At 36.5% G+C, this 27,230-nt stretch overlaps 1 protein-coding gene and 1 pseudogene across 1 annotated transcript in view; one reads left to right on the top strand and one right to left on the bottom strand.

The window, feature by feature from the left end:
- Positions 1 to 27,230, top strand: part of ZDHHC15 (zinc finger DHHC-type palmitoyltransferase 15) — a 153,808-nt gene that overhangs the window by 6,694 nt on the left and 119,884 nt on the right. Inside the window, exon 2 of the mRNA XM_035028780.1 lies at positions 24,381 to 24,407. Coding sequence (XP_034884671.1) covers positions 24,381 to 24,407 — 27 coding nt within the window. The remainder of the gene's footprint in view (positions 1 to 24,380; positions 24,408 to 27,230) is intronic.
- Positions 12,013 to 12,428, bottom strand: LOC118025881 (annotated as a pseudogene).

The following is a 27,230-nucleotide window of genomic DNA, read 5'->3' as shown; positions in this document are numbered from 1 at the left end:
TGGGCTCCCTGCTCAGCAGGGAGTCTGCCCCTCCCTCTGCCCCTCCACCCACTTGTGCTTGCTCTCTCTCTCTGTCTCTCTGAAATAAATAAATAAAATTAAAATTAAAAAAAAATAAAGCATTGTAGTCTGAAAATATGCATGGTATAATCTCAATCTTTTTGTACCAGTTGACACCTGATTCATGATCTCTTCTGCAGGATGTTTCATGTGCCCTGGAGAAGAATGTGTATTCTGTTGTTTTAGGATGAAAGGCTCTGAATATATCTGTAAAGTCTATCTGGTAGTGTGTCATTTAAAGCCTTTGTTTCCTTGTTGATCTTCTGCTTAGATGATCTGTCCATTGCTATGAGTGGAGTGTTAAAGTCCACTACTAAGATTGTACTATTATCACTGTGTTTATTTAATTTTGTTATTAATTGGTTTTTATAGTTGGCTGCTCCCTAATTAGGAGCATAAATATTTACAATTGTTCGATCTTCTTGTTGGATAGATCCTTTTATTATGATATAGTATCTTTCTTCATTTCAGTCTTTGATTTAAAATCTAGTTTGTCTGATGTAAGTATGGCTACTCCAGCTTTCTTTTGATGTCCATTTGCATGATAAATGGTTCTCCATCCCTTTGCTTTCAATCTGGAAGTGTCTTTGGGTCTAAAATGAGTCTCTTATAGATAGCATTTCGATGGGTCTTGTTTTTCAATCCAATCTGATACCCTGTGTTTTTTTATTGGAGTTTTTTGACCATTTACATTCAGATTAGTTATTGAAAGATATGAATTTAGTATCATTTTATGACCTTTAAAGTCTCTGTTTCTGAAGATTGTCTCTGTTCCTTTCTGGTCTTTGTTACTTTTGGGCTCTCTCTCCGCTCAAAGGATCTCCTCTAATATTTCTTGCAGGGCTGGTTTAGTGTTCACAAATTCCTTTAGTTTTTGTTTCCTGGAAACTATCTATCCTTCTATTCTGAATGACAGCCTTGCTGGATAAAGTATTCTTGGCTGCATATTTTTCCCACTAAGCCAGTCCTTTCTGGCCTGGCAGGTCTCTGTGGACAGGTCTGCTGCCAGCTTTATCTTTTTACCCTTGTAGGTTAAGGATCTTTTTCCAGAGCTGCTTTCAGGATTTTCTCTTTATTTCTGAAATTTTCGGGTTTCACTATTATATGTCAAGGTGTTGACCTGTTTTTATTGATTTTGAAGGGAGGGTTCTGTATGCCTCCTCGACTTGAATGCCTGTTTCCTTCCCCAGATTAGGGATGTTCTCAGTTATAATTTGTTTAAATAACCCTTCTGCCCCCCCTCATTTTCTGGGACCATTATTATTTGAATATTATTTTGCTTTATGATATCACTGATTTCTCTAATTCTCCTTTCATGATCCAATAGCTGTGTTTCTCTCTTTTTCTCAGCTTCCTTGTTTTCCATCATTTTGTCTTCTGTATCCCTGACTCTGTCTTCTGTCTCATTTATACTAGCTGTTAGAGCCTCCATTTTTTTATTGCATCTCAGGAACTGCATTTTTAATTTTGACCTGATTAGATTTTAGTTCTTTTATTTGTACAGTAAGGGATTTTCTACTGTCTTCTATGATTTTTTTCCACCCCAGCTAGTGCCTTTATAATTGTTTTGATTTCTAGTTCTGATGTCTTACTTATATCCTTATTGATTAAATCCCCAGCAGTGAGTACTTCTTCCTGTTCTTTCTCTTGGGTTGAGTTTCTCCATCTCATCATTATGCCCAGAAATGAATAAAAGAAAGAGAGAGAAAAGACAAAATTAACAACACCAGAAAAATACAAACAAAACTAACCAGAAGAAAATGGAAACGAATCAAAATAAGAAAAAAGCCAGATAAGAAGTAAACCAGAACAAAACAATAAACTAAATCCTGGGGGTATTTTGGTTTGTTTGATTAAGAAAACTAGACCTCAAAATGGGAAAGAAAGAAAAACCTATATATAAAAAAATACAATAAAATACATTGAAGGAAACCAAAAATAATATATATATATGTATATATAAAACATATAAAGATAAACATGAAAAAAGAATTGAAAAAATAAGAAAATAGCTGGAAAAAATAAAACTAAAAGACTAAAGAATAATAATAATAATAATAATAATAATAATAATAATAATAATATAAACGTGAATGCTATATTCTGTTTCCCCCAAGTGCTGAAGTTTTGCAGTTCTCTATGATCAGTAAACTTCATGCTAGTGAATTGTTCCTACTGGTCTTCTGGAGGAGGGGCCGGTTGCACTGATTCTCAGGTATCCTTCCCCAGGTAGAATTGCGTCCCCTTTCCAGGGGGTGGGCTCAGTGTAAAGGGATGCAGGTTGCACTATGTGGCAATGTTTTGCTCCCTGAAGGCTTTCAGCACCAATGAAGGGGATTAAAATGGCAGCACCCAGATCTCTAGCCCCGGAGTTTAAATATTGCCTACCTGACTCTTCAGTGAGCCCTCACAGAAAAGCAGTCAATCACTCTTGTCTCCCTGGTTTCCACTTGAACTCTGTGTTCACCCAGCCTGTGACTGAGCATTTTTATCTCAGGCACATGTCCCAGTTTCTAGTCTCCAAACTTTATGGACTCCTGTGATGTGAACCCATGCCATTCCTCCTGGGGGAAGGAGTGGGGAGGGGGTCTCACTGCACTTCTGCCTTTTGCTGGGCCCCTGCCTGGAGAACAGTTGCTTGACCGTGCAGCAGTTTGCAACACTGAGCAGAAAGCCGGTGCCTAGACCCTCTGTTTTCAGCCAGTTTCCCCACTCCAAAGCCTGGAAACTGCCACATTCAGTCACCCCTGTTCTTGTGACCCCGGGGATCATGACACCACACTGTCCCACCTAGGATTCTGCCCTGCTTCACCACCTGAGCACCTTTAAGCCAGGGATGTCCCACACTGTTAGCAGACTTCTAAAAGTTCTGATTTTGCACTCCACTGCTCATAATACTTTGTGGTGGTTTCCTTAAGCTAGCTCCTGCCCCTAAACTCTATCTTCAGATATATCACCCAGATTCACATCTCCAGACATCCTACCTTCCAAAGAGTGGTCACCTTTCTATTTGTAGAATTGCAGCAATTCTTTTTTTAGATATCCGATTTATTTTGCATTTGTTCAGAATGATTTGATAACTATGTAGCTGAATTACAGGGACCAGATAAAATTAAGGTCCCCTACTCCTCCACCATCTTAACTCCTGGGATCTCAACTTGGAATCTTTTTTTTAAATTTCCTTTTCTGATTGTTCATTGCTAGTTCATAGAAATAAAACTGGTATGTGTTGTTGATCTTATATTCTGTATTTTGCTGAATTTGCTTATTAGCTCTAAGAGATTTTTCAGTGGATTCCTTAGAATTATTTATGCAGTAGGATCACATCATCTGCCAATAAAAATAATTTCATTCCTTCTTTCCAATTTGGATTTTTTTTTTCCTTTTCTTGGCCTTATTGCACTGCCTACAACTTTCAGTACAACATTGAATCAAAGTGATAAAAACAGGCATCCTTTCCTTGTTTTTTATCTGAAGTAAAAAGTTTTTAACCTTTTGTCATTGAGAATACTGTTAGCTGTGTGTTTTCCATAAATGCCCTTCATCAAGTTGAGAAACTTCACTTCTATTTCTGGTTTCTTTTTTCAAAAACAAATTTATTTCTAGTACAGTTAACATACAATGTTTTATTAGTTTCTGGTGTATAATATAGTGATTCAACAATTCTATACATTATTCAGTGCTCATCACCACATGTGCACTCCTTAATCCCCATCACCTATTTCACCCATCCCCCCACCAGCCTCCCCTCTGCTAACCATCAGTTTGTTCTGTATAGTTAAGAGTCTGTTTCTTGGTTTCTCTCTCTCTTTTTTCTTTTGTTTTTTTACTTTGTTTCTTACATTCTACATATGAATGAAATCATATGGTATTTGTTGTCTATCTCTTACTTGTTTTGCTTAGCATTAATACTTTCTACCTCTGTCCATTTTGTTGCAAATGGCAAGATTTAATTCTTATTTATGGCTGAATAATATTCCATTGAATGAATATATACCACATCTTTAGCTATTCAACTATTGATGAACACTTAGGCTGCTTCCATAGTTTGACTATTGTAAATAATGCTGCAAAAAACATAGGGGTACATGTATCTTTTTGAATTAGAATTTTTGCATTTTTGCAGTAAATACCCAATAGTGTGATTATTGGATCATAGGGCAGTTCTATTTTTAACTTTTTGAAGAACCTCCATATTAGACTAAAGGCCTAAATGTGAGACCTGAAACCATAAAAATCCTAGAAGAGAGCACAAGCAATAATTTCTCTGACATCAACCATAGCAACATTTTTTTTTTTAGATCTGTCTCCTGAGGTAAGGGAAATAAAAGCAAAAATAAACTATGGGACTACATCAAAATAAAAAGCTTCTGGACATCAAAGAAAACAGCCAACAAAACTAAAAGGCAACCTACTAAATGGGAGAAGATATTTGCAAATGACATATCTGATAAAGGATTAGTATCTAAAAATATATAAAGAACTGATACAACTCAACACCCACAAAACAATCCAATTAAAAAATGGGCAGAAGACATGAAGAGACATTTCTCCAAATAAGACATCCAGATGGCCAACAGACACCTGAAAAGTGCTCAACATCACTCATCATCAGGGAAATGCAAATCAAAACCACAATGAGATATCACCCCACACCTGTCAGAATAGCTAAAATCAAAAACAAGAAACAACAAGTGTTGACAAGGATGTGGAGAAAAAGGAAACCTTGTGCAGTATTCCTAGTTTCTTGACTATTTTTTATTCATGAAAGTTTGTGGTATCTTGTCAAATACTTTTCTAGCATCAGTGGAGATGACTGTATATTTTTTCCTTTATTCTCTTATTGATTTTCATATGTTGAAGTAGACTTATATTTCTTGGATGCATCTCACTTGACCATGATGTATAATCCTCTAATATGCTGCTGAATTTGGTTTGCTGGTAATTTTTCAGTAGTGTTACATCTATATTCATGAGATGTTTGTATGTCATTTTCTTTTCTTGTGATGTCTTTATCCGCCACAGGCATAAGGGTAATGCTGGCATCATAGAGTAAGTTCGGAAGTGTTCTCTCTTTGATTTTTTTGTAAGAGTTTGAAAAGGATGGGTGTTTATTCTTCTTTAAATATTTGGTACAATTCACCACTGAAGCTATCTGGTCTTGGATTTTTGTTGTTGGGAGGTTTTTGATTATTGATTCAATCTTTTTATTTTTTTAAGTCTGCTCAGATTTTCTTTCTTCTTGACTCAATTTTGGTGGTTTCTGTGTTTTCAGGAATTTGTCCATTTCATCCAGGTTATCCAATTTGTTTGCACGTAATTGTTCCTACTATTCTATTATAATCCTTTCTATTTATGTAAGTTCTCTATTACTATCTCCACTATATTTCTGATATTAGTAATTTGAGTCCTCTCTCCTGTTCTGGCTAGTTAAAGGTTTGTCAATTCTGTTGATTTTTTTCAAGGTCGCAACTTTCAGTTTCATTGATTCTATTGTTTTTGAGTTCTCTATTTTGTTTTTCTCAAGTCTGTTCTTTATTATATCCTTCCTTCTGCTAGCTTTGAATTTAGTTTTCTCTTCTGTTTTAGTTCCTTAAGGTGTAAAGTAAGGTCATTGATTTGATATTTTTGCTCTTTAATAATGTAGGCATTTAAAACCATAAATTTGGGGTGGCTGCATGGCTCAGGTCATGATCCCAGGCTCCTGAGATTGAGCCTCACATCAGGCTCCTGCTCAGTGGGGGTCTGCTTCTCCTTCTCCCTCTATGGTCTCTCTCTCTCAAGTAAATAAATAAAATCTTTAGGGAAAAAAAAGCCATAAATTTACCTCTTGAGTACTGCTTTTACTGTATCCTATAAGATTTGGTAAGTTGCCTTTATATATTAATTCATTTCAAAGTATTTTCTATTGTCACTTGTAATTTATTCCTTGATCCATTGCTTAAAAGTGTATTTTTTAGCAAAACATATGCTTGTTGAATCACAATGTTGTACACCTGAGACCGATAAAACATTCTGTCAACCGTACTCAAATAAAAATTTTTTAAAGAATACATGAAGTAAATATAGCAAAATATTAAGACCTTCATAAGCTGATTAGTTATAAATTGAAAAATGGGTGTGTTGTTTAATTTCCCCATATTTTAAATTTTATAGTTTTTATTGTTATTTATTTCCAGTTTAATTCCATTGTGTCAGAAAAGAAACTTTGTATGATTTCAATCTTTTAAATTTATTGAGTTTTGTTTTGTAGCCTATTATATGGTTTATAATGGAAAATGTTCCATGTACATTTGAGAAGAACATGTTTTTTTCTGTTGTTGGGTTCAGTGTTCTACACATCTCTGTTAGACTAATTGGTTTATAGTGTTGTTCAAGTCCTCTATTTTCTTATTGATCTTCGCTCTAGTTTTTTTATAGTCTCAAGCTAAAATTTTAATACTATCTACTATTCCTTTCAATTCTGTTAATGTTAGCTTCTTATATTTGGGTGCTCTATTGTTCATTTTGTGCATGTTTACAATTGTTACATCATCTTGATGGGTTAGCCCCTTTATCAATATATATCATTTATTGCCTCATATCAATTTTTTAAGTTTTTATTTAAATTCCAGTTATTTAACATACACTGTAGTATTAGTTTCAGGTGTACAATATAGTGATTCAACACTTCCATACAACACCAGTGCTCATTACAAGTGCACTCCTCATCCCAATCACCTATTTAACCCATCCCCTCCTACTTTACCTCTGATAACCGTTAGTTTCTTCTCCATAGTTAAGAGACTGTTTCTTGGTTTGCCTCTCTCTTTTATTCCCCTTTGCTTTCTTGTTTTGTTTCTTAAATTCCACATATGAGTGAAATCATATGGTATTTTTCTTTCTCTGACAAACTTATTTCGCTTACTATGATACTCTCTAGGTCCATCCATGTCGTTGCAAACGGCAAGATTTCATTCTTTTTTATGGCTGAATGATATTCCATTGTGTATATATACCACATCTTCTTTATCCATTCATAGGTTGCTGGACAACTGGGCTGTTACTATAATTTTCCTATTCTAGATAATGCTGCTGTAAACATCAGTGTGTATATATCCCTTTGAATTAGTATTTTTGTATTTTTTGGGTAAACACCTAATAGTGCAATTGTTGGATCTTTGGGTAGTACTATTTTTAACTTTTTGAGGAACCTCCCTACTGTTTTCCAGAGTGGGTGCACCAGTTTGCATTTCTACCAGCAGTGCGAGAGGGTTCCCCTTTCTCTACATCCTTGCCAACACCTGTTGTTCCTTGTGTTGTTGATTCTAGCCATTCTGACAGGTGTGAGATGATATCTCATTGTCGTTTTGATTTGCATTTTCCTGATGCTCAGTGATGTAGAACATCTTTTCATCTGTCGGCCATCTGGATGTTTTCTTTGGAAAAATGTCTATTATGTCCTCTGCCCATTTTTTAATTGGATTATTCACTTTTCAGTGTTGAGTTTTATACATTTTTATATATTTTGGATACTAACTCTTTATTATATATGTCATTTACAAATATCTTCTCCCATTCCATAGGTTGCCTTTTAGTTTTTGTGGATTGTTACCTTCACTATGCAGAAGCTTTTTATTTTGATGAAGTCCCAATAGTTTATTTTTGCTTTTGTGTCCCTTACCTTAGGAGACATATCTAGAAAGAAGTTACTATGGCTGATGTCAAAGAGGTTATTGCCTGTGTTCCTCTCTAGGATTTTGATGATTTCAGTTTTCTGATTTAGATCTTTAATGCATTTTTAAAAGATTTATTTATTTATTTTAGAGAGGAAAAGAGAGGAGGGGGAGAGGCAGAGGGAGAGAGAGAGAGTCTTAAGCAGACTCCACACTGATTATGGAACCCAACACAGGGCTCAATCTCACGCCCCTGAGATCAATCCAAGAGTTGGATGCTTAACCAACTGAACCACCCTGGTGCCCTAATCTTTAATGCATTTTGAATTTCTTTTTGTATATGGTGTGAGAAAGTGGTCCAGTTTCATTCTTTTGTATGTTGCTTTCCAGTTTTCCCAACACCATTTGTTGAAGAGACCATCTTTTTCCTATTGGTTATCTTTTGCAGCTTGGTCAAAGGTTAACTGACCATGGATATGTGGGTTCATTTCTGGTATTTTTATTCTGTTCCATTGATCTATGTGTCTGTTTTTGTGCCAGTACCATATTGTTTTGATCACTACAGCCTTGTAATATAACTTGAAGTCCAGAATTGTTATGCCTCCAGCTTTGATTTCCTTTTTCAAGGTTGCTTTGGTTATTCGGGGTCTTTTGGTTCTATACACATTTGAGATTGTTTTCTCTATGTCTGTGATAAATGTCTTTGGTATTTTAATATGGATTGCATTGAATGTGTTGATTGCTTTGGGTAGTATAGACATTTTTTTAAAATTTTTTTATTATGTTATGTTAATCACCATACATTACATCATTAGTTTTTGATGTGGTGTTCCATGATTCATTGTTTGCGTATAACACCCAGTGCTCCATGCAGAACGTGCCCTCTTTAATACCTATCACCAGGCTAACCCATTCCCCCACCCCCCCTCCCCTCTAGAACCCTCAGTTTGTTTTTTAGAGTCCATAGTCTCTCATGGTTCGTCTCCCTCTCCAATTTCCCCCCCTTCATTCTTCCCCTCCTGCTATCTTCTTTTTCTTCTTCTTTTTTTTTTTTAAACATATAATGTATTATTTGTTTCAGAGGTACAGGTCTGTGATTCAACAGTCTTACACAATTCACAGTGCTCACCATAGCACATACCCTCCCCAGTGTCTACCAACCATCCCTCCCACCCCCCACCACTCCAGCAACCCTCAGTTTGTTTCCTGAGATTAAGAATTCCTCATATCAGTGAGGTCATATGATACATGTCTTTCTCTGATTGACTTATTTCACTCAGCATAATACCCTCCAGTTCCATCCACGTGATTGCAAATGGCAAGATTTCATTCCTTTTGATGGCTGCCTAATATTCCATTGTGTATATATACCACATCTTCTTTATCCATTCATCTGTTGATGGACATCTTGGCTCTTTCCACAGTTTGGCTATTGTGGACATTGCTGCTATAAATATCGGGGTGCATGTACCCCTTCAGTTCCCTACATTTGTATCTTTGGGGCAAATGACATATCAGATAAAGGGCTAGTATCCAAAATCTATAAAGAACTTCTTAAACTCAACACCCAAAGAACAAATGATCCAATCAAGAAATGGGCAGAAGACATGAACCGGCGTTTTTCCAAAGAAGACATCCAAATGGCCAACAGACACATGAAAAAGTGCTCAACATTGCTCGGCATCAGGGAAGTCCAAATCAAAACCTCAGTGAGATATCACCTCATACCAGTCAGAATGGCTAAAAGTCAGGAAAAGACAGATGTTGGTGGGGATGCAGAGAAAGGGGAACCTTCCTACACTGTTGGTGGGAATGCAAGCTGGTGCAGCCACTCTGGAAAACGGTATGGAGGTTCCTCAAAAAGTTGAAAATAGAGCCACCATACGATCCAGTATAGACATTTTAACAGTATTTGTTCTTCCAATCCATGAGCATGGAATGTCTTTCCATTTCTTTGTGATATTTTCAATTTCTTTCATCAGTGTTTTCTAGTTTTCAGAGTACAGGTCTTTTACCTCTTTGGATAGGTTTATTCCTAGGTATTTTATGGTTTTGGGTGCAATTGTAAATGGGATCAATTCTTCAATTTTTCCTTCTGCTGCTTCATTATTACAGTATGGAAATAAAACAGATTTCTGTATGTTGATTTTGTATCCTACAACTTTACTGAATTCATGTAGCAGTTCTAACAATTTTCTGGTGGAATGTTTTTGGTTTTCTATACAGAGTATCATGTCATCTGAAAATAGTGAAAGTTTGACTGTTTCCTTTCTGATTTGGATGCCTTTTATTTATTTTTGTTGTCTGATTGCTGTGGCTATGACTTCCACTACTCTGTTAAACAACAGGGGTGAGAATGGACATCCTGTCTTCTTCCTGATAGTAGAGGAAATGCTCTCAGGCGTTCCCCATTGAGGATGATATTAGCTATGGGTTTTTCATATATGGCCTTTATTATGTTGAGGTATGTTCTGGCTAAACCTACTTTGTTGAGCATTTTTATCATGAATGGATGTTGTACTTTGTCAAATGCTCCTTCTGCATCTATTGAAATGATCTTGTGGTTCTTATCTTTTCTTTCATTAATGTGGTGTATCATGTTGATTGATTTGTGGAATATTGAACCACCCTTGCAGCCCAGGAATAAATCCCACTTGATCATGCTGAATGACTGTTTAATGTACTCCTGGATTTGATTTGCTAGTATTTTGCTCAGAATTTTTGCATACATGTTCATCAGGGATATTGGCCTGTCATTTTTTTAGTGGAGTCTTTATCTGGTTTTGGTATCAGGGTAATGCTGGCCTCATGGAATGAGTTTGGAAGTATTCCTTCCTTTTCTACTTTTTGGAATCGTTTGTGAAGAATAGATATTACCTCTTCTTTAAATGTTTGTTAGAATTCCCCTTGGAAGCCATCTGGCCCTGGCATTTTGTTTGTTGGGAATTTTTTGATTTCTGTTTCTTTGCTAGTTATGAGTCGTTCAAGTTTTCTGTTTCCTCCTGTTTCAGTTTTGGTAATTTCTATGTTTCTAGGAATTTATCCATTTCTTCCAGGTTGTCTAATTTGTTGGCATATGGTTTTTCATAATATTTTCTTTTTTTTTAAGATTTTATTTATTTATCTGACAGAGAGAGACAGCGAGAGAGGGAACACAAGCAGGGGGAGTGGGAGAGGGAGAAGCAGGCTTCCTGCTGAGCAGAGAGCCTGACGTGGGGCTCCATCCCAGGACCCTGGGATCATGACCTGAGGCAAACACAGATGCTTAACCAACTGAGCCACCCAGGTGCCCCTTTTCATGATATTTTCTTATAATAGTTTGTATTTCTGTGATGTTTTGTTCTTTCTCTTCTCTCGTTTGTAATTTTATTCATTTGGGCTCTTTCTCTTTTCTTTTGATAAATCTGGCTAGAGGTTTATCAACTTTATTAATTATTTCAAAGAACCAGCTCTTGATTTCATTGATCTCTTTTTGTTGTTTTGTTTTGTTTTAGTTTCTGTATCATTTATTTCTGCTCTAATCTTTATTATATCCTTCCTTCTGCTAGATTTAGGCTTCATTTGTTGTTCTCTTTCTACCTCCTTTAGGTGAAATGTTAAGTTGCTGATTTCAGGTTTTTCTTGCTTCTTGATTTAGGCCTGTATTGCCTTATACTTCCCTCTTAGGACTGCTTTTTTGCTTCCCAAGTGTTTTGACTGTTGTGTTCTCATTTTCATTTGTTTCCCTGAACTCTAATTCCTTCTTTGATTTCCTGGTTGACCCATTCATTGTTTAGTAGCATGTTGTTTTACCTCCATGTATTTGTAGTCTTTCCACAGTTTTTCTTGTGATTGACTTCTAGTTTCATAGTGTTGTGGTCAGAAAAATTTCATGGTAGGATTTCAATCTTTGTATTAGTTGATGCCTTATTTGTGACCCAATATGTGATTAATACTGGAGAATATCCCATAATCTTTAAAAGAATGTATATTTTACTGTTTTAGGATGGAATGTTGTGAATATATCTGTTAAGTCCATCTGGTCCAGTGTGCCATTCAAAGCCATTGTTTCCTTGTTGATGTTCTGTTTAAATGATCTTTCCATTGATGTACATGGGTTGTTAAAGTCCCCTACTATTATTGTGTTACTGTCAATGAGTTTCTTTATGTTTGTTATTAATTGTTTTATATATTCAGGTGCTTCCATGTTGGGTGCATAAATATTCATCATGGTTGGATATTCTTGTTGGATCGTCCCCTTTATTATGACATAGTGCCCTTTTTTTTTTTTTTGCCACTGATGAAACACAGGACATTCTTATTCCCAATACAAAGGCAGGTCTTTGTAGGATGTGCAAGGATATTCTGCCAGTGGGGAGGAGGCCCCTACTTGCCTGCAATGATAGTTCTGCAGGGCCATGATGTCCCCAGTCAGGAACATTTTGGAGATGTAGCGGTCTTTGTTGACTGGCTTGTATTTCTTCTTGCCCTTGCCATTCTTGGGGACGTTGGTCCACATCTCTTTGACATTCTCCACCACCATGTTGCAGTGCCTGTCACTGGCTTTCACATGGCCCAGGAGCTTCTTATTGTTATGCCAATTCAGGAGCACATGGGCGTTGTTCTTCACTACTGCATGAGCACAGAGCGTGGACCCATGTTTAATTCTTCCTCCTGCCATTCCTGCGGTGCCTCCATGGTCATCTCAGTCTTAGGTTTTTTTAAGAGGCTCATGGTGGTAGAGGCTGTGCCCCCAAACCAGTGCTTTCTCATCCATGTTGCTTCTGCCTCTGCCTTCTGTATCTGTTCTTATGGCCTTTGTTTAAAGTCTAGTTTTTCCAATATAAATATTGCTACTCCTGCTTTCTTTTGATGTCCATTTGCATAATAAATATTTTTCCATCCCTTCATTTTCAATCTTCAGGTGAGTAAATGTGTCTATTGTAGACAGCATATAGATGGGTCTTGTATTTTATCCATTCTGACACCCTATATATTTTTTTAAAGATTTATTTATTTAGTTGAGAGAGAGAGACCAGCAGGGAGGAGCAGAGGGAGAGGGGAGAGAGAATCCCAAGCAGACTCTGCACTGAGCATGGAGCCTGATGCAGGGCTCGATCTCATGACCCCAAGATCATGACATGAGCTGAAACCAAGAGTTGAACACTCAACTGACCTCACCACCCAGGTACCAGCCCTATGTCTTTTGATTGGAGTGTTTGGTCCACTTACATTCAAAGTAAGTATTGATAGATATATATTTATTTCCATTTCATTACTTGTTTTGTAACTGTTTCTGGAGATTTTCTCTGATCCTTTCTTGTCTTTGTCACTTTTGGTCTCTCCTTTGCACTCAAAGTGCCCTTTAATCTCTCTTGCAGGGCTGGTTTAGTCGTCACAAACTCCTTTAGTTTTTGTTTGTCTGAGAAGCTCTTTATTTCTCCTTCTATTCTGAATGACAGCCTTGGTGGATTGAGTATTCTTGGCTGCAGATTTTTTCCATTTGGCACTTTGAATTTATCATCCCACTCCCTTCTGGTTTGCCAAGTTTCTGTTGAGAAATCTCCAGCTAGCCTTAGGAGGTCTTAACTTGTAAGTTAAGGACTTCTTGTGTCTTGCTGCTTTTAAGATGTTTTCTTTATCACTATATTTTGCAAATTTAATTATAATATGTCTCAGTGTTGGCCTGCTTTTATTAGATTTTGATGGGAGTTCTCTGTGCTTCCTGGATGTGGATGACTGTTTCCTTCCCCAGATTAGGGAAGTTTTCAACTATTATTTCTTCAAATAAATTTTCTGCCCCCTCTTCTCTCTTCTTCTTCTTCTTCTGGGACTCCTATAATATAATTGTTATTACATTTCATGGAGTCACTCAGTTCCCTAAGTCTATTCTCATGTTGCATAATTCTTCTTTGTCTCTTTTGTTCCGCTTCATTATTTTCCTTTCTTTTGTCTTCTAGGTCACTAATTCATTCCTCAGCTTCTTCCAGCCTGCTGTTCATTGCATCAAGCCTATTTCCAATCTCGTTCATTGCATTCTTCATCTCTGATTCTTTTTTAACTCTTTTATTTATGTGGTACAGGTCTCACTTGTGTCTTCTATTTGTTTTCTGAAGGCCAGTGAGTATCCTTATGATTGTTGCTCTAAATTCTCCATCAGGCATGTTACTTATATCTGTTTTGGTTACATCTCTGGCCATGGCCTTCTCTTGTTCTTTCATTTGAGATAAATTCCTCTGTCTTGGCATTTTGTTTAAGTCTCTGCCTTCTCTGTGTTAGAAAAGCCAGTTATGTCTCCTGCTCCTGAAAGTAATGGCCTTATGAAGAAGAGGTCGTGTAGTGTCCAGGACCTGATGTTTCAGGGAGTGTCTCTGGTGTGTGCTGTTTGCACTCTGCTGTTGTGTTTTGTCTGCTCTATCCTTCAGGTCAGTTGTCTTTAGAGGTTCTCCTTGCCTGCTTGTGTGCAGTGTTTGGTTCCTGGACTGACTGGTGAGTTTTAACTCGATGTGCTCTGGTCTGCTTGTGAAATGAGACCTGACACCACTTCCATGAGAACTGAGGTCCTGCAGAACTCTCTGGTTGGGATATGTGGTGGGGTCAGGGGTTTGTGCTGTCTTCTGGGGGAGATGTCTGTCTCACTGGGACTGAGGCAAGCATGACTGAGAAGGGCAGTCCAGCCAGAGTGCAGCAGGGTGGGTCTTGGTGTTAGTAAATTAGGCAGCCAGTGTTGGCACTGGGTTGCTTCCTGCATGTGGATCTGTGTTTATGCTGAGGGGTGGGGGAGGGAAATGGCACTAGTCGGCTCCTTTCTTCCCAGAGAGCCATCTCTATGAAAGCTGCCTCCCAATGAAGCACTCAAAGAGGAGCAAATAACCTCCCCCCCTTCCCTGGTTTGTACCAGGTGTTCTTCAAATTAGTTTCTGTGCTGTCTGGCTCTGGTGTTTGCTTTCCTTATCTCCAGGAGCAGTGCAGTGCCTTCTTGCCAAGCCTGCTGACCTTGAAAACTCCAGGCTTTAAGCCCTGCTGGTTGCAAGAACTCATGAAATTCAGCTGCTCTCCTTTTCCAAGACAATGGCTTTTATGGAAATGTTCTCCTTGTGCATTCTCCTGTGTGCTCCTCGATCTCTCTACCTTCTCCACAACTACATCTCTGTTCCCTCTGCAATATCTGCAATTCCTTTCTCTTCTACATCACATATCCATACTTCCTACCTTCTTCGATGTGGCCTCTTCTCTCCCTTTAGTTGCGTAGTTTGTTCTTTCATTCTTCAGGTTGATTTCTGGGGTGTTTAGATGATTTGATAGTTACCTAGTTTTGTTCATGGGATGAGACGAGCCTAGGGTCCTCTTATCCACTGCCATCTTCCCTCTCTCCTCCACCTTTTGTATCAATTTTTAATTTAAAGTCTTTTTGTCTAATATTAGTACAGCTACCCTAGATCTTTTTTGGTTGTTATTTACACCAGTGTCTTTGAAAAATCTGTCTTCCAAATTGTCTGTACCATTTTGCATTCCCACCAGCAATGGATGAGATTTCCTGTTTCTCCACATCCTTATCTGCATATGGTAGTGTTAGTATTTTAGAGTTTTGTCTTTCTAATATATGTGTAGTGATGGGTTATCATTTTACTTCATTGTTATTTTTTATCCTTATTTTTTAATTGACTTTTTCAATGTACCCATTTCAATTCTCTGTATATAATGAAGCACTATGAAATTAATTTTTTTATGGCTTACCCTTGGTAATACAATTAACATATTAACTTTATAATAATTAAGTTCAAATAATTAATTTGAATCAATACCAGCTTAGTATAACAGTATACAAAGCTCTACTCCTTTTCAGCTCCAGTCCCCACTTTATGTTGGTAACTGTTCCATATTACATCTTCATATATTGTGTGCCTGTTAACATAGATTTATTATTATTGTCTTATGGATTTATCTTTTAAATCACATACTAAATAAAAGAAGTATAATCCAAAAATGCAATACTAATAGCTTTTATATTTACCTATGTAGTTACTTTTACCAGTATTCTTGATTTCTTTTAATGGCTTCAGTTATAGTTAGTGCCCTTTCATTTCTTCCTGCAGAACTCTGTCATTTTTTTTTTTGACAAAACATCTATTTTTAAGAATTTATTGTTGAAGTGTAAATGACATACAATGTTACATTAGTTTCAGGTGTACAACGTAGTGATTCGACAGTTCTGTACATTATTTAGTGCTCACCAAGGTAAGTGTAGTCACCCATCTGTCACCATAAAACAGTGTTACAGTATTATTGATTATATTCCTTATGCTGTACTTTTCATCCACTTGACATATTTATTTTATAATGAAGTGTGTACCTTTTTATCCCCTTTACTTATTTCACCCTTTCCCCCACAGCCATCTCTGGCAACCACCACTTTGTTCTCTTACTTAAGAGTCTGTTGGTTTGTTTGTTTTGGCAAAACATTTATTTTTAAAAGGCCTTCATAGAGAGTGTGACCTAACCTGATATAAAGTCCTGAGAACATGAGATATGTCAGCATCACATGATCTTCAAATACCTGGTTGTGAAATCATCTTCTGAAGACAAGTTTCTAAGCTCTTCCTCAGAAATCCAAAGCTTTGTACAGAGATAGGTCTGTTGGTCTCTGGCACTGCAGTGGCTCTCCCTTCTCCTCCTTCGAGACCACCAGATGGGGATCCATCATTAGTGAGAGCTTTTGAAATAAGTTCTGCTCAGACATCTCACAGTTGCTCCCAAAGCTCCCCCATTTGTTATTGCAGAGATGTTTAAGGGCATTTGTAACCTAGACTAGGGAGTTGGTGGTGGGCTAGCTTTTAGTGTCCAGAGATCTGCTCACAGGTCCCACTGAACTCTGTCATTTCTTGAAGGACGCTTCTACCAGTTATGAACTCTATCATTTTTTGTTTATCTGTAAATGTCTTATTTTATCCTTCATTTTTTGAAGGATAGTTTTGTAAGTTATCAAATTCTTGGTTGATAGATATTTTTCTTTCAACACTTTAAATATGACATCTCACTGCCTTCTGGCCTCCATGGTTTCCAAGGAGAAATCAGATGTTAATCTTATTATTTTTATATGTGAAGTTGCTTATCTTTTCCTGCTTTCAAGATGTTTCCTTTGTCTTTGGTTTTGTCACTTTGATTATAATGTGTCTGATGTGGATATCCTTTAGTTTATACTATGTGTAGTTTATTGAGCTTCCTGGATGTTTAGTTTCATGTCTTTTAACAAATTTGTGGAGTTTTTAGTCATCATTTCTTCAAATATTCTTTGCTCCCCCTTTTTCTTCTCTCTTTCTAAACTCCCATTATGAATACGATAGTATTTTTGACAGTGTGCTACAAGTCTCATATGCTTTGTTCATTTTTCTTTCACTTTCTCATTTTGCTCTTCAGACTGGATAATTTAAGCCAATCACCGATTCTTCTGCCTGCTTAAATCTGCTGTTGGATCCCTTTAGTAAATTTTTCATTTCTTGATTGTCCTTTTCATCTCTAGGATCTCTATTTGGTTCCTTTTTCTATTTTGTATCTCTTCATTTATATATTCTATTTTTATTCTTCTGATCTTTTTAGTTCTTTATACACAGTTTCTTTTAGCTCTTTGAGCATATTTAAGACAGTGCATTTAAAGTCTTTGTCTAGTAAGTTATTGGCTAGGCTTCCTTGACAATTTCTATTAATTTACTTTTTCCTATTAATAAGCTATACTGTTTTGTTTCTTTGTATGTCCTGTAATTTTTTGTTGTTGAAAAATATACATTTAGAATATTATAAAGTATAACTCTACAAATTAGATTCTCTACCTCTCTAGGGTTTGTTTTTGCTGCCTGTTGTAAATTGGTTTTGTTTGCTTCTTTAGTGATTTTTCTATATTGAAGAATGTATTCTTTGTTATATGTGGTCTCTAAAGTCTTTGTTTCTTAACCTTATCATCAGTTAGTTGTTTAATAAAGGCTTTTTGAGTGCCTGGAGTCAGAAATAGAAAAGAAGAAAAATATACTTTCCAGATTTTGCAGATTAGCTCTGTGTTGGGGCAGTCCTTTACTCTTTTAACTCCTTCCATGCAGTTTACAAGTCTGCTTTAGCCTTTCCCTACTTTTTAAATGCCTGAGAGTGAATGCTTAGGGTCTTCTCTGACATTTTCTGAGCATGCATTCCACCCTGCATGTGTGTACCCTTCTTAATTCCATGGTACACAGGGTAGATTTTAAACACTCATTCTCCCACCTATCTGTTTTGTTGATCTCTTCATTCCCATGCTTTTTATTCTGTTAATTGCCTGTCTCAAGTGTTGTCTTTTGCCCCAGGCTGCTGCATTCAATACCTGTGCCTATAAATATTTTCAGCAGAGGCCACCCAAGAAGGTGCCTCAGGCCTGGGAATGCTCTGAGTCAGATATACAGGAAAACCTTTGTGTTGGTCTTTGAAGGAGCTGTCAGACCATCAAGACTCAAAACCACAATTCTTTGATAATAAGGTCTGTATTGCTACCTCTGGCATTTGTAAACCTTCACCAGGCTCTTCTCACAGCCCCTTCTGATCTTGGATGTGAAGAATGGTAAGAGGAAATTTAAAATGTCACAGCATTCTCTTACCAAAAAGCAACAGCTCCTTTCTTCACTAACTGTACCCTCTTGATTGTTGTACATTTTTTATTAAATTACAGAATTCTGCAAAAGTTGATTCTAACAGTTTTTGCCACTTCATTTATAACTTCTTGGGGAAAGACAAAACCCTGGAATTCCCTACTCTGCCATTTTTGGTGATCAACAGTGTCCATTTTGAGATTTAAAAAGGTCCAGGAAATAATTCTACTCAGAAGCTAGAAATCCTTCAAAAAGAGTCAAAAGAAATGAACACTAATAAGGCAAAAACCCAGAAGGGATATTTTCTGGAAACCAAGTTTCTGAAGAAGTAAAAGTTACCCATTTAAGCCTATGTGAATTATGGTATTCTCATATCTAAAATAGTTTTGTAAGTTTCCCATATACAAAACAGTTAAATGTATCACACCTGACTACTAAGATATCAAACCAAACATCTAAAATAACTCCAGTAGTTCTTATACCTAGCTGATAATCAGAATCATGTACTGAGTTTTTTTTGTTTTTTGTTTTTTTAAAGATTTTATTTATTTATTTGAGAGAGAGAGAATGAGAGAGAGCACATGAGAGGGGGGAGGGTCAGAAGGAGAAGCAGACTCCCTGCCGAGCAGGGAGCCCGATGCGGGACTCGATCCAGGGACTCCAGGATCATGACCTGAGCCGAAGGCAGTCGCTCAACCAACTGAGCCACCCAGACGCCCTGTACTGAGTTTTTTAAGTACAAATTCCTGTACCTTCACCCAGAGATTTGTTATATGAAGAGGGCCCTATAATCTATATTGTTATTAGTTCCCAAGTGGGTATTGAAATCACCCGATTTGAGAATGGCTGCCTAAAAAGTAAAAGAATGGCTAGTATGAGTAACTTTTTCAGAGGAGTAAATGAAACCTGGTGTGGTTAGTTTGCTCTCAACAAGCAGAACATAATGAGAATGTATCTAGGTTCTCCATTTTAAATTCTATTCTCTCTCCTAACCTAAAATCTTAAGAAACATCTAATGGAAAAAGTAGGTATCAAATATATTCATTTTGACATTGAATACATTATTTTTAAAACCATCATATGAAACTTTGGGATTGCTATGATAAACAACATTTTTAAATAAGACTTATTTTATCCTGAGCTATTCTAAAACCTAATCTTAGTGAAAGGCTTACCTTTCTCAGAAGAATAATAAATAGCTGACAATAATTAAGTACTTATTATATACCAGACACCAAAAGCACTTTACACATATTTTATCATTTAATTTCTATAACAACATTTTATCCTCATTTTACAGGTGAAGAAACTGAGGCCCAGAGAGATTAAACAATTTGCCTAGGGCCACAGAACAAGTAAGTGGCAGAGCCACAATATGAGTACATGCCAAAGTAAATGTAATACATCACTACAATAAACTCCCCTCCCAAATGAGTCATTAATTAAAAGAGAACTTCATATTGTGAGTGAACATTCATCTCAATAGACTCATATTTTCAACCTTCCCACTTTCCTTTTACAAGTCCTTTTGAGCTTTACTATCTAATTTCATAGCCACTAGCCACATGTGGCTATTAAACACTTGAAAAATGGCATCTGAATTGAGATGTGCTGAAGCTTAATGTACACACCAGCTTTCAAAAATTTCATACAAAAAGAAGAATGTAAAATATTAATAATTTTACATGCATAACATGTTGAAACTATGTTTTTGATATATTGGACTAAAAGTATTTATTAGTTATTATTAGTTTACTTCACTTGGTATTTTTTAAATTTTTGAAATGTTCTTACTAGAACAATAAATTACATGGCTTGTATTATATTTTTATTGGTCAGCACTGTTGTAGAATTTCTTCCATGTCCTTTCTACTACATTTGTTGACCATCTCCGTCTAGCCTCAAATTAAGATTATTCTAACATTCCCCTTTTGGGAACCCTACAATGTGCATTTACTTAAAGGAACTTATGAAATATGCTTTGTTTTTAACACTAATTATCTGTGATGAAATGTCCTTGCATGTACTCCACATTTCCATACCTTCTCTCCATACCTGATTGCAAAGGATCAGTAATTAGGTGAAAGATAAAAGGAGAAACAGTGCAAAAATCTATTTGATGATAACTCCAAGTACTTAACTTCCCAGTAGTGAGCTAAAATTTGAAGGAACAAAGCAGGTGTATAATTACACATATCACCACTTCACTATACATTCATGCATGACAAGTTACCCATAGAATGACTAAGTGTACACTTATCCAAGAGATTCATGATAAAAGATTAATTTTGTAAAAGTTTATAATGACTCTTGTAACATTTTCATTTTATTTATTATTTTTAAACAGCTTTATTAAAGTATAAATTACATACCATAAAACCCACCCATTGTAGGTATGTAGTTCAGTGATTTTCATAAATGTATAGAGTTGTACAACCATCACCTGGTATAGTTACAAAACATTTCTGTCACCCCCAGAAGTTTCTTCATGTCCATTTGCAGCACCTCACTTTCACCTCTAGCCCTAGGCAACCACTGATCTGCTTTCTCTTTCTAAAACTTACCTTTTCTAGACATGCATACAAATGGAATTGTACAATATATACAGTCTTCTGTATGTGGCTTCTTCACTGTGCATGTTTTTGAGCTTCATCCATGTTGTAGCAGTCTATTAGAGTTCCTTAAAGAAACAAGACCAATAAAATATACATAAATATTTAAAAAGGGATTTATTACAAGGGCTTAGCTTATGTGATTACTGAGGTTAAGTCACATGATCTGTCTTATGCAAGCTGGAGGCCCAGGAAAGCCAGTGGTGTAATTTCAGTACAAATCTGAAGGCCTGAGAACCAGGGGAACCAATGGTGTACGTTTTAGTCCAAGTTCAAAGACCTGAGAACCAGGAGTACCAATGTCTGATTGCAAAAGAAGATAGATGTTTGAGGTCAGCCAGACAACAAATTTGCCTTTCCTATACATTTTTGTTCTTTTCAGGCCCTCAAAGGATTGAATGATGCTCACGCTAAATTGGTGAGGGTGATCTTTACTTTCTACTGCTTTAAATGCTAATCTCTTCCAGAAATACTCTTACTGACACACCCAGAAATAATGTTTTATCAGCTATCTGGGCATCCCTTAGCCTAGTCAAGTTGACACATAAAATTAAACATCACAAGCAATAACATTTTCTTTTTAAATATGACTGACATATTATTAGTCTCATCCTTTAATAGTGAAAAAGGCAATATTACAAAGATCACTAAGGGAAAAGCAGAACTACCAAGATAAATGCCCCAATGTTTTATAGTAAAGGCCCTTCTTTTTTTCTTCAGAAGTATGTAACTTCCAACAGGGAATTTTGCAAGAAAATATTTTTTCCCTTAGGCTTATTGAAATCCTTACAGATTTCAGGAATATAAGGAACTTTAAAAGTCAAGTCCACTGTCTAACTAATGTGTAAATGTCCTCTACAACATTTCCAAGTGTGTGTAATGGGAAACTCAGTCCTTTCCAATGCTGCCAATCCATCATTGTCATAGTTGTCACTGTCATCGTCACCATCATCAAAATCTTTTTTTTTCTTATATTGAGCTAAAATGTGTTGACGTGTAGCTTTTACCCATGGATTCTACTTCTGGCCACTGTTCTTGATCATATAAACCAATCCCACTTGCACCATGATAGACATAAAATTATGTAAAGATAGCTGTTCTCCACCTGGAAACTTTACTGGTTTCCACTCATTTTTCTGTATACACATTGTCTCGTTCCAACATCTTCAAAGCACTGAATTATTGCATTCCCTCACCCACAAGTACTATAGCAAGTGGTCAAGCAAATGGTAGTTAGGACCTCCGCTTTTTGCTTACCAGTGATTGTTCAGCCATAGAGATAGAAAGAGATATACCAAATAGCAATTTGTTAGCCACTCTTTATTAAGATTAGTCTCTAAGCAACTCTGCTCTCCCCCACTCTATTTTAAGGAGATGTTATTAACCCAGTTCAGAGCCTAGTTCAACTGATTCAGTCATGCAACATGTATATGCAAAACCATGAATCCTAGGTTGATCCACCAAGGCTTCTTGTTTCCATTTTCATTTATACTGTCAAAGTAGAGTGTGTGCTTCTTTCATTCATTCTTAACCAGGATTTTTTTAACTGGAAAGGAAAAAAGAAAGTTAGTATCCATCTCCAGGCAGGTGTATTATAAAAAAGAGGGCATTACCTGATTAGATTTTTGCACAAACAAAATAGAATAGTTTTAACAAATTTCATCCAAATGATTATTAAAAGAATAAATTTTTTTAAAGATTTATTTATTTATTTGACAGAGACAGACATAGTGAGAGAGGGAACACAAGCAGGGGGAATGGGAGAGGGAGAAGCAGGCTTCCTGCTGAGCAGGGAGCCTGATGTGGGGCTCAATCCCAGGACCCTGGGATCATGACCTGAGCCGAAGGCAGACGCTTAATGACTGAGCCACCCAGGCGCCCCTAAAAGGATAAATTTTTAAGACTCAACAAAAATAGACCTGGAAATGAAGAGAAAGAGAAAGTATAACTGAGGAAATAGCCCCTAGAATATAGTATCATTCTCTGTTTGGATTTTTTTCCCCATTTTTCTGACCTTAAGTATTTATCATTGTGTATGAAAACTATGTATTTTTTTAATTAAAAACAAAATTTTATCTTCTAGAGAGAGGGAGAGAGCTCGCACATGCAAGTGGGGGGGGAGGGGCAGAGGAAGAGAAACAGAGAGAGAATCTCAAGCAGGCTCCACACCCAGTGCAGAACTCAATGCAGGGCTGGATCCCAGGATGCTGAGATCATGACCTGAGCCAAAATCAAGAGTCAGATGCTTAACCAACTGATCCAAGCGCCCCTGAAAACCATCTTAATTCAATAGTTTCTCAAGATTGAAAGACATGCCTTATAGTTTCACTTTGCCTTAACACCTAGTATAAATGCTCACAGATGGTGGTGACTAACAGGCCTCACTTTGTTAAAATGACATTCTGAGCAAAAATTATGTATACATCACATAAGGCAGCAAAGAATGATTGGGGAAGGTATAGATACAGTACATGCAAAAAGCCTTGGAGGCTGGAATCTATTCCTAGCTCTACCATTAACTTTCTGTGTGACCTTGGACAAATCATTTAATACTACTCTAGTCCTTTTTTCCCAGCTGTAAAATGAGACAAATAAACCTGATAATCGCTAAAGTTTCTTCCAGTTCTGATATTCTACAAATTCATAGTTCAAATATAATAAGAAGTGTTAATATTTATTTAATCCTTGCCTTGTGCTAGATACTATGTTAAACAGCAGTTACATGCGTTAACTCGTTTGAATCTCAAGTAACCTTGTAAGGTAGGTAATGTTAGGGAAGTTAAGGAACCTGCCTAAGGTCACAAAATAGTGCAAATGGGTTTTTAACTCAGGCAGTTTGACTTCAGAGCTGGCATGCAACCTCCACACTAAATTAACTCTAAATATATAAGAGAAGCTCGGTATTTAAAGATGTTCTACAGTGAATACTTTGAGAAAATGAATGGTCATCTCCTAATTGATTGGCTTTTAAGTCCTTATATAGCTCAAGAGTTTCCATTTGGTGGAATTTTTAAAAATCTGGTTACATCTGTATTCGTTGAATGAGTACAAATTCTTATTAAGTCAGGTTTAAGATGAAGAAAGATAGCAAAGGATGGAATTTAATCATCCTTGTCTTCCCTCATCTTAGCAGGCTGGTTGTTTCCTAAAGTGTTATTCCACTGAATACATGGCTCAAAAATGATATGGAAAGAAGGATTAGAAAAATGACGTTTTGTGGCACCTGGGTGGTGCAGTGATTAAGCATCTGACTCTTGGTTTCGGCTCAGGTCGTGATCTTAGGGTTATGAGATCAAGCCCTGCATCAGGCTCCGTGCTCAGCACAGAGTCTACTTGAGACTCTCTCTCCCTCTACCCCCCCCCCGTCTCCGACTCTCTCTCTCAAATAAATAAATCTTAAAAAAGGAAAATACAAATGTTTTTAAATATCACTAATTTTGACCTTTCTCTTTTTTTTTTTACAGTGACTGTTTTGAGCCCAGCAGAAAAAGGTAAGATAGTATTGTAAATTGTATTGGTCAGAATTGTATCCTTTCTATCTAAAAGTGAACTACATAAAAGCCTATAAATTGAGCAACTTTCCCAGGAATACTGAATTGAGTGGAAAGTTTAGGATGGCATTTTTCAGGAGGCATACCAGGAGCTTACCCAGAGATAAAGCAGAACATATTTTCGATGGCCCCTTTGGCTATAGGACAGGAATTGAAAGTTACCAGTATTTATGATAGAGAAAGACATAGGTAATCATGCTGTTGGCCATAGTGACCCTAGGCTCTTGCTTCATCACTGTTGTCCTAGGTACCTTGCCTTCCTGCACAATTCATTCCTTCTTAAAGGTATGGAATAAGGGTCCCACAAGGAAATATAAAAGGATAAGTCCTTCACCATCACAGTTGCAATATATTTACATATTCTTCCCCACTCTTCACCCCCATCTGGCTTAATCTGCAATTTATACTACCACTGTAAAGAGATTGAGGAATTTTCCATTAGAAAATGTATAAACTAAGCATGAGTCTTAACACTTAACCTTGTGTTATTTTTTCAGGCATAACCATAAGTATTTATGTAGCCACTTTATATAGCCACTTTTAATTCTCACTTCATGGGATTAACTGTTATAATTAATTAGGTACATAATGTTTATATTATGCATTTTTATTTTTTTACTCTTTTTATTTTAATGGGAGTATATTTAACATAACAGAGTATTTTATTAGTTTCAGGTGTACAATATAGTGATTCACAATTTATACATTACTCAGTGCTCATCATGATAAGTGTACTCATTAATCGCCATCACCTATTTCACCCATCCCCCAAACTAGCTGCCCTCTGGTAACCACCAGTTTGTTCTCTATAGTTAAAAGAGTGGTTTTTGGTTTGTCTCTCTTCATCTTTTTTCCTGTACCTGTTTTGTTTCCTGTTTCTTTCTTGTTTTGTTTCCTAAATTCCACCTATGAATGAAATCATATGGTATTTGTCCTTCTCTGACCAACTTACTTCACTTAGCATTATACTCTCTACCTCCATCCATTTATTTGCACATATCAAGATTTCATTTTTTCTGGAGCTGAGTAATATTTGATTGTATATATTTACCACATCTTTTACATCCATTAATGCACACTTGGGCTGCTTCCAATTTTGGCTGTTATAAATAATGCTGCAATAAACATATGGGTGCATGTATCCCTTTCAATAGATGTTTTTGTATTTTTGAGGTAACACCCAGTAGTGCAATTACTGTATCATAGAGTAGTTCTATTTTTAATTTTTTGAGGAACCCCCATAATATTTTCCACAGTGGCTGCATAAGTTTGCATTCCCACCAACAATGCAAGAGGGTTCCCCTTTCTCCATACCCTCACCAACACTTGTTTTTTCTTGTGATTTTGGTTTTAGCCATTTGGCAGGTGTGAGGTGATACCTCGTTGTAGTTTTGATTTGCATTTCCCTGATGATAAGTGATGATGAGCATCTTTTCATGTGTCTTTTGACCATCTGGATGTCTTCTTTGGAGAAATGTCTGTGTATGACTTCTGCCCATTTCTTAATTGGATCATTTGTTTTAGGGGTGTTGAGTTGTATAAGTTCTTTATATGTTTTGGATACCAGCCCTTTATCTGATATGTCATTTGCAAATATCTTCTCCCATTTTGTCTGTTGTCTTTTGGTTTTGTTGACTGGTTCCTTTGCTGTGCAAAAGCTTTTTATCTTGATGAAGTCCCAATAGTTCATTTTTGCCCTTGCTTCTCTTGCTTTTGGTGATGTGTCTAGGAAGAAGTTGCTGCGACTGAAATCGAAGAGGTTGCTGCCTGTGTTGTCCTCAAGGATTTTGATGGATTCCTGTCTCACATTTAAGTCTTTCATCCATTTTGAGTATATTTTTGTGTATGGTGTAAGGAAATGGTCCAATTTCATTCTTCTGCATGTGGCTGTCCAGTTTTCCCAACACCATTTGTTGAACAGACTGTCTTTTTTCCATTGGATATTCTTTCTTGCTTTGTTGAAGATTAGTTGACCATGGAGTTGAGGGTCCATTTCTGGGATCTCTATTCTGTTCCATTGATCCATGTGTCTGTTTTTGTGCCAGTACCATACTGTCTTGATGATGACAGCTTTGTAATAGAGCTTGAAGTCCGGAATTGTGATGCCACCAGCTTTGGTTTTCTTTTTCAACATTGCTTTGGTTTTCTTTTTCAACATTCCTTTGGCTATTTGGGGTCTTTTGTGGTTCCATACAAATTTTAGGATTGTTTCTTATAACTCTGTGAAAAATGCTGGTGGTATTTTGATAGGCATTGCATTGAATGTGTAGATGGCTTTGGGTACTATAGACATATTAATAATATTTGTTCTTCCAACCCATGAGCATGGAATATCTTTCCATTTCTTTGTGTCATCTTCAATTTCTTTCATTGGTGTTTTCTAGTTTTCAGAGTACAGGTCTTTTACCTCTCTGGTTAGATTTAGTCCTAGTTATCTTCTTATTTTGGTTGCAATTGTAAATGGAATTGTTTTCTGAATTTCTCCTTCTGCTGCTTCATTATTGCTATATAGAAATGCAACATATTTCTCTATGTTGATTTTGTATCCTGAAACTTTACTGAATTCACATATCAATTCTAGCAGTTTTTTGGTGGAGTCTTTTGGGTTTTCTATATAGCATTTCATGTCATCTGCAAATAGTGAAAGTTTTACTTCTTCCTTGCCAATTTGGGTGCATTTCAATTCTTTTTGTTGTTTGATTGCTGTGGCTAGCCCTTCCATTACTATGTTAAATAACAGTGGTGAGAGTGGACATTCTTGTC

Source organism: Mirounga leonina, unplaced genomic scaffold (genome assembly GCF_011800145.1).
Source record: "Mirounga leonina isolate KUSES-001 unplaced genomic scaffold, KU_Mleo_1.0 Mir_204, whole genome shotgun sequence".
In the NCBI taxonomy this organism is placed as follows: Eukaryota; Metazoa; Chordata; class Mammalia; order Carnivora; family Phocidae; genus Mirounga; species Mirounga leonina.
Note: the sequence above shows the minus strand (reverse complement) of the source record. Positions and strands in the feature narration are given on the sequence as shown.